General features: G+C 33.2%; 1 protein-coding gene across 1 annotated transcript in view; it reads left to right on the forward strand.

Annotated features, from left to right (window-relative positions):
- The window catches only part of oxct1a (3-oxoacid CoA transferase 1a), a 101,434-nt gene that overhangs the window by 37,762 nt on the left and 51,297 nt on the right, over positions 1-12,375 (forward strand). The window contains 5 exon segments of the mRNA NM_001007291.1: positions 1,557-1,664; positions 1,779-1,893; positions 5,691-5,785; positions 9,992-10,040; positions 10,173-10,245. Coding sequence (NP_001007292.1) covers positions 1,557-1,664; positions 1,779-1,893; positions 5,691-5,785; positions 9,992-10,040; positions 10,173-10,245 — 440 coding nt within the window.

Here is a 12,375-nt window from a genome sequence, read left to right on the forward strand (position 1 = left end):
TTTGTCAAATTTGAGAGATCATTTGCATCCATTAAAGGGCTTTTTTTCCAAAATTCTGATGCTTGAAAATATTCGTAAAGAGATCAAAAATAAAATCTTCAAGAATCAAGTGGTTTAATCCTAGACTTCACAAGAGATATGATCACAGATTATATAATAAAAAGATTAACAGTGATTAGTGAGCTTTATTTGCTTCACGGAAGCTAAAACATGCTCAATGTGGGATAAACAAAATGAGATTCTTTCTTGTGTGTGACAGTTTTGACTTTCAGAATGAACCAATGAGGCTTGTTCTCTCTCATCAAGCTGATCTCATCAGTGTCGATATATTTATATGTTAAATAAAACTAGCAAATTAAATCGAATTTTTTTTTGGTGAACAGACTTTTTTAAACAGAAATTTGTGCAAAAAATATCATAATTTGTTCTCTAAGGATTAACATACATCTCACTGATTTAGAATGACATAAAAGTTAATGACATTTTTTTCATTTTAAAGTGAAGTAAACCTTTAACCATTGCAGATAATGCTAAATCTTCTGCAGTGAAAGTAGTCAATTGTTGTATTCGCCAACAAATCTGTCTTTCTTGTGCAGTATTACAGCGCTAATGCAAATTAACCAACAGAGGCTGATGGGGAAATTTGTGCTTTAGCTGTATATTGTTGTGAAACCACAAAAAAAGTACTTCAACTTGCGTTTAAGTACAGATTTTAGCTTAAATTAACACTACCAACACGCAATGCGTCTCGATTCCAATAACAAACAAACTGGCTGTCTGCAACAAAAGTGACGTGACATGACAGAAACATTTAAATACCAGTCACTGCACTTCTAATGAAATTTTCAAGGCTTTAATCTAATTAATACATCTTTAACATTATTAATAGGCTACTGAGTAACTGATGTTGTTGGTTTGCACTGGCACAGTTCTGACTAACCGTCTGCTATTTATTTCATTTTCAAGAACTGAGGTAAACTCTCTGCTGCTGCTTTCAGTAGTATGACAATACATGTCACGTAAAATAGTGTTTAAACACATCGGTAACATTTAACACTTAAAAAAACACATAATCTGTACCTGAGGTGGTCATTGTCTTAGTAGTATATGTTGTTGTTCTTCCATGAAGTCACAGAAAATTAAAGCATTTTTAAAATAGAAATTTTGTGTGTCGTTGTCGCAGATGGTCAGGACAATGCAAAACATATATTTTATTGCGTTTATTGCATGTTGCTGCGCCACGTTGTTAGTACATGGAGTATGTATGTCACTAGAAAATGTTGTTCCTTTTCACGCCTATGATATTTACAGAGACAAATTATTGATAAACAAAATATTTTTTAAGCAGCTTTAATTTATTTAAACAATCAAATAAACTCCAGTGTCTGTGATTTGTAATACTATAATATTACTTGAAGAACCCTGATCCTCCAAATGCTAATCAATGCCTTTAAAACACATGGTTACTACACTTTTCCCACAATAAAACATAGTTAATTTTCATAGCAGAAAAAAATTCTAGTCTGATTGTCATCTGGTCTATTTTTTGTGTTCAGGTAGAGGAGATTGTGGACGTGGGCACGTTTGCATCAGAAGACATTCACATTCCCAGCATCTACGTCCACAGGATTGTGAACGGAGATCACTATGAGAAGCGAATCGAGGTGAGCTGGCATGACTTGACTGGCTTGTTTCTGTCAGTTTTCCTTGATCAATCTAACCTCTGTCATCTTTTATCTCTTATTGCCGTTGTCATTTTATTGACTGACCTTTTGCAGAGGCGTACAGTCAAGAAAGCCCAGGCTGAAAATCCCAAACCCAAGAAAGACTCTGATATTGTGAGAGAGAGGATTATTCGTAGAGCTGCACTCGAGTTTGAGGACGGGATGTACGGTATGCATAGTATTTCAGACCATTTTGCTTAAATTTTTGCTTGTAAAGTTGATAAACTTTTATCCTTTAAAGAAACTGTTAACTTTTTTTGGAAAAGACTGATTTTACAACTCATCTAGAGCAGTGTTTCTCAACCACGTTCCTGGGGGACGACCAGCTCTACACATTTTCCATGTCTCTTTAACCAAACACACCTGATTCAGATCATCAGCTCATTAGCAGAGATTGGCTGTTTTTCAATTCCATGAATGCAGAGAACGGACTTGAGTTCTCGTGGAGAGCGGTCTTGCCAGGTTACCTTGTGAGAACACAAAATGCGATGGTCACATGACCTTCACATATTTTTTTTTAAAGAAAATTATTTAAACGATACAGCATTCATACAACAATTATTTTGTTTTTCCCTCATTTCAATACATAAAAAATGCATAAAAGTCTTACAAATATACTTTGCACAAAACAAATAAAACCGATTTTAATAGGAAATTCAGCAGATAATGCGATTACGGCTTTATTTAGATTTTCATTGTGAATGTTTACTTTCACCATCTCATTTAGAGAAACTCCTGAGATAAATAAGTTATATCTCTGAACTTTAATAATAAATCTATATTTATATATTTATAAATTTGTGCTTTCCATCTCCTTTATTCAGTCGCAAAGACTTCTGAGATTTCTCGATCGATTTTTGTGCTCAAGTCTGCATCCACGTATCCTTGATATCAAGAACACATCCAGGAACTTTCACACATCCTCCATTTTTGCGATTTTGAGTTTTGGAACTGAAGTTGGACAGTTCATGATGATGTTACATGAGAACACGAGGACGCAAGAACACTGAAAAACGCATATTGTGAAAAAAGCCACTGAAAGTCCTGTAATAGGTGTGACAAACAAAGGAGACATACAAAACGTGGAATGAGGTTGAGCTGCCTTAGAGTTTTACCATTTTCAATCCATTCAGCCAATCTCCAGAGGCCTCATGTATCAATTCTGCGTACGCACAAAAACTTTGCGTACGCCAGGTTTCACGCTCAGAATCTTTCACGTTTGGATTTACTAACAATGAACTGAACGTGGGAATGTGCGCAGCGTCAAGGCAGCTTTATGGCTGGCGTACGCACATTTTTTGTGCGTGTCTGTTTTATTTCCATTGGCGACTCCTAGAGGCAGTTGTGTTAAATTCCTCTCTACAAAGTGTCTTTGAGCCTTGCAATGGCAGCTATATGAGACGGGTTCATCTAGCAGGTATATAAGGTTTCCATACCACGTAGTTGGCCAGCTAAACATTAAAGCACAATTTGCAGCGGTCGCCTGTTTTCCCAATGTAATCTGAGCTATCTACTGCTCACACATTGCTATAAAGACACTATCTGAAGATGAATTTGCATGCGTGAATCAGAAACATTTCCATTCAATAAATGTGCAAAAAAAATATGATGCACAAACTTATTAATGATTCCTACTTGTCTTTCTCGTGATAAATAGTTGGCAAAATCTGATATGTAGCGGAGGGGAAAAAGAAGAAAGAGTTCATCAGACGCTGGATTCGAACCGAGTTCATGCTCGAACGTGTCAAAACATGTTGACATGCGTCTTACAAGCTGCGCCACTGAGACTGTTACGGGTTTTGCAACAGTTTACAGTTATAAACCACACTATTTCTTCTTTAATTCACTCAGTGCGATGTTCAGACCCAACTGTGTTAACCGCATCAGCTAAACTCTCCCACTCTATTTTTTTCTTTTGTTGTTAATTCCGGAGAACAAACTTGCAACTAACACCGCTTTTCTCCGGTCTACCTCCGAAAGGAGCACCTCCAATTCACATTCTGTTCAAAGTTTCTCTATTTGCTTGCTTTTGCCATTGCTTTTTCGTTGGGTTTTACCATTAGCATAGTCATTAGCATATTCATACAGGGGAGGAGGCAGGGAGGGGTTTTGTGCTCGTGCATGTTGCGCTCAGTTTCACGTTTATTCGGATGTACAAAAAAATATGCGTGAGATTCGGCGTACGCATTTACAGCTTTGTGCGTACGCAATGTTTTAGTATGATTTCCACGCAAGTCTTCGTACATGAGGCCCCAGGTCTGGCAGGAGCCCTTTTAGCCTAGCCTATCATAAGTCATTGAATCGGATTAGACCATTAGCATCTTGCTAAAAAAAGAGGTTTGATAATTGCCCCATTAAAAGATTGACGTTCTGAATATGCACTGTATTTTTGTTGACTAGAAAAGACTCTTTTCAAAAGAGTGTGTTTTATGATGCTAGTCAGCCATAGTGTATCAACCGTCTTAAAGCGCAGGTGCTTTTTTCTGCGCACAGATTACATTTTACAACTGCAGTTGCACAGAGCACACCGTCAAAATGCGAGGTGCAGCAGGCAAATGCTAGATGCACACAGGGCACATAAACAGAGTCACACATTATTTATGCCTTTCGAAAACCATTTAAAAAGGCACCTAACATTTTGCCACACATAAGTGTGATCAGGGCCTGAGCAGCCATTCATCACTCACAGGAAACATACCTGTACGCTCTCTTAAGAAGCAGTCAAAGTTTCCTCTAAATACAAGGCAAGACACAATAATTATTATCATTAATATTAGGATAGAGCAGGTGATTGATGTTTGGACTTCTAAATTATATGTATGCTCATATACAGTTGAAGTCAGAATTATTAGTCCCCCTGAATTATTAGTCCCCCTGAATTATTAGCCCCCCTGTTTATTTTTTTCCCTAATATCTGTTAAACGGAGAGAAGATTTTTTCAACACATTTCCAAACCTAATAGTTTTAATAACTCATTTCTAATAACTGATTTATTTTACCTTTGCCATTATGACAGTAAATAATATTTAACTAGATATTTTTCAAGACTTCTATAGAGCTTAAAGTAACATCTAAAGGCTTAACTAGGTTAATTAGGTTAACTAGACAAGTTAGGGTAATTAGGCAAGTTATTTCCTAAATCCTTCCCCTCTCTCTGCTCCCAATACTTTCCTGTCAGTCCTCTATTATTCTATCTTAATAAAAGGGGGAAAAAATGTGCGTACGCTTGTTTAAGGAATAACACTGATTTTGTACTAAGACTGATGGAAGTTTGAGCGAGATGCTAATAATCTAATCCAATTCAATGATTTATGCTTAGCTAAAATTGCTCCCACCAGACTCAGAGATTGTCTGAATAGATTAAAAAAAATGTAAAACTCAACTGTTTAACTCCACGGGACTTGTAAAATTAAACCATTTCAGATAAAGGAGGAGTGGTTAACTCTTGCCGACTTTAATTGAGAATTCTGTCATTAAATGCTCACCCATTATGTCTCTACAAATTTTTGGGAATGCAAAAAAATCATGCAGTTAAAATGAACTTAATACACATTGAGTTTACTGGTCACACTTTACAATAAGGTTCATTAGTTAATGTTAATTAATGCATTTACTAACATGAACTAACAATGAACAATAAATTTACTACAATATTTGTTCATGTTAGTTAACATTAGTTAATGAAATTACAGTTGTTTATTGTTAGTTCATGTTAACTCATGGTGCATTAACTAATGTCAACAAGCATGGACTTGGATGCTAATAATGCTTTAGTAAATGTTCAATTATGATTAATAAATGCTGTACATGTGTTGTTCATGATTAGTTCATGTTAGTAAATGCATTAACTAATTTACCTTATTGTAAAGTGTTACCAGTTTACTTTTATTTTACCACTTTATTGGAAGTAAAGAAATGTATTTCCTGCATAGTTCTTATGATAATCCATTAATGCAACCTTTTTAGCAAACCTGGGCATCGGAATCCCCATGCTGGCCAGTAATTTCATCAAACCAGATATTACCGTCCACCTGCAGAGTGAAAATGGCATTCTGGGCCTGGTAAGCACTCCTTTCACATAATTGTATTGAATTGGCTAAATACAGTTACAAAAGCAATGCAACGTTTGCTGTGATTTTGAGTTTTAAATACCTTACAAGCATGTTTATGCTACGAAGAGTAAAAGATCACTCTTAAAGTTTGTATCTTTTTGTTTTGTGCAGTTTCATTTGACAAGCTGAAATTATAATGAAGTTAAATTATCGAGAGCTACACTGTCATTTAAAAGTTTGGGCTGAGTCACTCTTTTTCTTTTGAAAGAAATGCATTCTTTTATTGTGTGAGGATGCATCAAACTTATAAAAATGACTGTAACTGCATTTATTATGGTGCAATTTTGATTTTATTTTAAATAAATGCTGTTCTTTTAAACTTTCTATTTATCAGATAATCCAAAAAAGCATCATGGTTTTCACATAAATATCAACGTGCTTTGTTATGCTAGTTTAAAGGTTTCCTAAAGGTCTCTTACAACAAGATGCTTTCATCTTCTGCTGATGTACATTTAAAATCACCTTATTTTTCAGAATCTTAAATTGTTTGTTCGAAGATTCATTATTTCTAAATCCCCACTTTTCCACAATCATTCTCTGCTGTGATCGATTGGACGGCCCAGTGTGTGTTTGGTCTATATAGCAAACATTGTGTGTCAGAAACCAAGCGCTAATAACTATATTTGAATCTCAGGTACAGAAGCTTTTTTGGTCCTCAACAATTGTAAACACTGTAGGACAGTAATAATGGTATGGATTTAACTATGTTAATTTGTGCTTGAGTGTAATAATAAAACACTGGAACTAGAAGAACTATTTGTTCCAAACCTAAATTACAAGCATGACTTGGAGCATGACAAGCATGACTTGTTTCTCACTTTAGAGAATTTCGAGAATATTAAACAATAATAAATGTTTCTTTCGGGATTTATATTAGTCACCACTGGTTTTGTTTAGTGATCATGCTCAGTGTCTGAATTCTGTGATTTTCATTTCTCCCATCATAAACAACAGACACAATGTAAAAGATTTATCTCACAGCTTCATTAATTATAACAGGATTTGTTCTCGAATAACTGCTTTGTCTTGGCGATAAATGCTTCTCCCTGGCATGAATTTGAGCACACAAACCAGCTAATGCATAGGTCTCAAACTCAATTCCTGGTGGGCCTACACAGTTTTGCTCCAACCCTAACCAAACACACCTGATCCAACTAATCAAGGTGGTCAAGACCATTGTAGACCACTAAGCAGGTGTGAGTCGGAGGTGTTTGGAGCTAAACTGCGCAGAGCTGCGGCCCTCCTGGAATCGAGTTTGAGACCATTGAGCTAAAGTGTTTGAGGTCAGTTCATGACATTTTGACAGTTCATGGGCAGCCAATGAACACCATAGGCTAGTTACTCATGTGTGATTGATCAGTTACAGAAGTGAAGCTGAAATTGCTGATGAATCATTATGACGGTTAACAATCATTTGTTTCTATTTTTGAGAAAATAGCTGTGTGCTTTGACCTTTTAAAATGTTGCCTTTTCTCAAACAGTTATACACTACACACTGCATGCAAAAAAATATTTCAAATAGCTTAATGGTGTACTTTAATTTGGTAGCAAGATTTTTTGTTTACAAACCATACACCATGTTTTCTACTTTTTTAGTTATTCAAACCTATTTTTTTTTTCTTCAGGGGTATTAACTTAGTATTAACTTGGAGCCCAAGTTGTGACACATTGTAAAAAAAAAACATCCAAGTATTTTACAAACATAATGTTTGGGAACACATGTGAAAATGCTATTTCAGACATCATATTAGCTTTTCAGTGCACTAATATGTACATTTTGATTTCATCATGCGATTTTCAAAGGACAAACAACATTTACAAGGCCAACACCCATCTAATCACTAACAATATTTCAATAAAAGTTTAAAGAGATGTTTATTTATTTATAAAATCTATTTACTTATTGATTTAATTATCTTTTTATCAACAACATGAGTTTTTAATGTTTAAGGTTTTAACTTGTCCATTAAAAAGCAATCTTTACTGTTGTGCCTTGTGTAAGTCTGACATTTCATTCATTATGATCTTAAATTGTCTTAAATTCGACTTGATAAAACCTCTAGAAACGCTGATTTTCTTTTTGTTTTAGTAATGAAGTATTATTATATTCACACCTCACATAGTAAACGTTTCTGTAATGCCAGATTGACTGGAACGCAAGTGCAACATTTTTTTACTGCTGAAAGCGTCTGGAACACAGCGTTTAAGCACACAAACAGTGCATGTTTAGTAAGGGAACAATGACATTATTGTCACAGCTGAACAACATCATATGCCACGCTAGAACCATTGCATTAGTTGAGAATCACTTGTCCAACTCAGCCAGTGCCTCGATTGCTGTGTCAGTATTAGCAGCAGTATAATAAATATGGGAAGAGTTACCATTGGAGACCTCCACACTTTCATATGTGGGTGTATTAAAAAAAAACAACGAGTATATCCATTTGTTTTTCGAACTAAAGCTAGATCTTGGAACAGAACAAGTGGAGTCCACTCACATTAGAGTAGATTTTTTGAAAAACATTGTAATTACTTGGCTTTAATGTACATTTTAAAATAAGATAATGCTAATTAAATGTGACTATATGAAATATATATGTATTTGTATGTATGTGTGTGTGTGTGAGTGTGTGTGTGTGTATATTTGTATGTGTTTATATATATATATATATATATATATATATATATATATATATATATATATATATATATATATATATATGTATATGTATATATATATATATATATATATATATATGTATATGTATATATATATATATATATATATATATATATATGTATATATATATATATATATGTATATATATATATATATATATATATATATATATATATATATATATATATATATATATATATATATATATATATATATATATATATATATATATATATATATATATATAATTTTTTTTTTTATCTAAAGCTTTTGACACATCTTAGGGTGGCATTGAATCTTTTCTAAAACATTGTCAGTTATTGGTAGTTATATATGAATGCGTTGTGAGCAGAAATTCATCATATTAAAATTAACTTTGAAAGGTTGTGTGACACGGAATAGTGATGTAAGGATTGCCATCTCAAAAATAAATAGCATTTTAATATAAATTGACTTCACAATCTTACTGTTTTTACCCAATCTGGCCAGTACCCATCCAATTAGTAAATAAATAAAAAATAAAACTTTTAAGTTTTTTTAAGAGTGTACTTTTAACTCTATTTACCATAATGGTTTAATTATTTTTTTTTTTACAATAACATTTGTTTAAAAGTTTTCCATGTATTTCCTACTGAGCAAGCTGACCCGCACAGACATTTATTTTTTTCATTTTAGTTTATTTTTTAAAGTTGTATTTTTACAACTAGAGCTTGCTTGTTTTGACAATATTTAAAAATTTTTGCTCAGAATGAACTAGAATATATATATTTTTTAATTATTCAATTATTATCATTGTATTATTAAATGTATTAAATAAGAGAAAAAAGTTTGATAGGGCAAATAAAAATCTTTTCCAACTGGGCCATTTGAAAAGCTGCTTAGCATGTAGCCCTGTACGAGTTTAAAATTTCATTCATAATGGTCTTAAATGCTTGAAAGGTCTTAAATTTAACTTGGTGAAACCTGCAGAAAACCTGGTTAAATGCTTATCTCTAATGTTATTTAAAGTAATATTTTATTGTATTTATTTCTGTATTAAAGGAATAGTTCACACAATATATTTATTTATATAAATAAATTTATATATTTATTATCTGTTTTTTTTGTCCTGTCTCTGTAATTCTGTTGCACTGTAGAAGCTTTGTCACGAAAACAAATTCATCGTATGTGCGAACATACCTGACAATAAAGCTCTTTTTGATTTCTGAAATGAAAATTGTCAAACTGATTCAAACCATTACGAATTTCTTCTGCTGAAAACAAAATAATATATTTTATATATGTTGAGAGTAGTCTTATAAACAATTGAAAGTAATCATTGATGACTTTTTATCTTTTTTCCTACTGTAGAAGTCAGTTTTCATAAATTGTCTGGTAACAAGTGTTTTTGTATCTGTGTGTGGTCATCAGAAGTGAAATATATATATAATACATCATAATATCATAAGCAGGTAATTTTATTTTTTGTAATTCAGGGTCCCTATCCAACAGAGGACGCGGTTGATGCGGATCTCATCAATGCCGGTAATAATTATCCCTCACTTTCGTACTTAAGGACAGTTATGCAGCATTAGCATAAATTACTTTTTAATAACCTAATTTGTTCATTCAGAGCACTTAATGAAAGCTCTTCTCATTTCACTCTCTCCATTTCAGGTAAAGAAACTGTCACAATACTTCCTGGAGCTGCTTATTTTTCCAGCGACGAATCCTTTGCCATGATCAGAGGGTAAGGACAAATTGTACATTAATCCAGCATTTGTGTGACCAGCATAAATGAGTACACTCAAACTGATAAATCAGGGGAAAAAAACATTCATCTTGCTTTTTAAATACTTTCTATGGGATGGTATTAAATAAGATATTTACGCAAATCTGTTTTTTTTTGGAAACAGCTTACTTGAAGGGGTGTTCATAAGACTGCCATGAAACTTTTATAAACATGACATGATGCATATATTGAATATGAAGGAGATTTTATGTATACTTATGGCTTAAACTGTCATTAAGTGTCATTCACTCAGTTGAGTCATTTCAAATGAAAAGGTGACATTGTTTAATATGTGTTTAAGACAACATAATTTGTCAAAAACATGTCATTATAATTGTGTCATTAATTTTATAACATCATCATTAGTATTTTTCTTGACCTCAACTATAGTGGTATTAATTCAGTTTGCCATTAAAATGTCATTAAATATTCATGACATTGCTCTAAAATAATTTGACAGTGTATGGACAATTTTGATGAGAACTTTTGATGGAAAAGTAATTTTGTTCCACTAAAAAATCAGTTTTATCAGAAAAATATTAATGACACAAATATAATGGTTTCATGACAATCATGTTTATGACAGAGTTATGACAAGTTATGCTGTCTTGATAATATAAAGTTGTCACAACACAGACAAAGCCAGTTTATAATGTATTTGTTGTGATCGCCAGTAGTGTTGCCCTCCCTAGAGATCACTTCAAATATCCTGCTGAACAAATCCAAGTCATTGTGACAATCAATTCCTGCTACAACTAATCATAATCTGTACACTTAAGCCCTTTTCACATAACACAAATTAGTCACTAATTCAAATTATGCAATTTTGTCTTGATAAAATCTTGATTTATCGTGGGTAACAAATGTGCCAAACTACTTGTTCTTCACGATCAGTCATCCTGTGACCTCTACGACGAGCATTATTTCCCAAAGCATTCACAAGTGTTGCTATAACAATGTTTCTTATCATAGTTTCAATGTTTTTTTTTTTTTTTTTTCTTATGTCAATATCAATAAACGCTGATGCTGGTTGACAACTAGGCTACATTATTTAAAGGCATTCGTTTTAACATTGATTGGATCAAACACGTATTTTTCATTTTTAATATTAAGATATGTTCTTTGAAAACTAAATGTATATTTTTCTGCCATGGGTTGCTTATTAAACAATCCCTTGCCTGAACTTGCCGCGAGTGAGACAGAGAAAATAAAAGCACATCAGCACCAAGGCAAAATCAGATGTTCATGACACAATAATGTCAAAAAAATGGCAAGGTTAGTAATACAACAATTACAGTGAATCATTAATTAAATCCTTTATTTTCACGGATCAAAACAAATCATCCTCCCGCACAGTTAATGGTGGACTTGCATAAACAAAAAAATTATTCATGTATTTTTCTTGAAACAAATATCTTTTTGAAGCGAATTATGTTTGGTATAATATGTATCTTAATTTTAATGTTTCTTGTTTTAAAGTTATCTACTAAATAGACAAGAATAACCAATATCATCAGGTGAAGTGGTGCAAAACAGTCTGCTATGCTTCAGTGCCAAAGCACAAACTGATCTGTTAAATAAAATAAAATCTAGCCTAAAATCAAGTACCTTAAATAAGTAAGGGTTTTGCAATGCATTGGCAGCACTGATTTGTTTACCTCAAAAGAACAAACTCATTTGGAAAGCTGAGTGAACTCGTTGTAAGAATGGGGATGTCTGCATATTTGTGTCAGTCTGTCAAATAGAATAGCTTAAAACACATTAGTATTTTAGAGAAAGTAGTTAAACTTTGCGTAACCAATGATTGATCTTATCCACCTGAGACCCACCCGTAAGTAAATATGCAGCCTATTTTTTTGATTAACTGACCCGTGGTTTAACGGCAGCATCCGCGGATATTACTGAGAAATTATGTGCTCCTATTGTCCAGTGTCACCCATGTGATCTAACTTGTCATGAAGATTGGGGAAAAAGGTAAACATTCTTTCTGCGATGGTGTCTTGAGGCATCGCAGACATGGTATCAGTTGTTGTGAACTATGCCCCATTACACGAGAAGAAACATTTGTATCTTGTGTCACGTTGCCCA

This window comes from Danio rerio, chromosome 8, assembly GCF_049306965.1.
Source record: "Danio rerio strain Tuebingen ecotype United States chromosome 8, GRCz12tu, whole genome shotgun sequence".
NCBI lineage: Eukaryota > Metazoa > Chordata > Actinopteri > Cypriniformes > Danionidae > Danio > Danio rerio.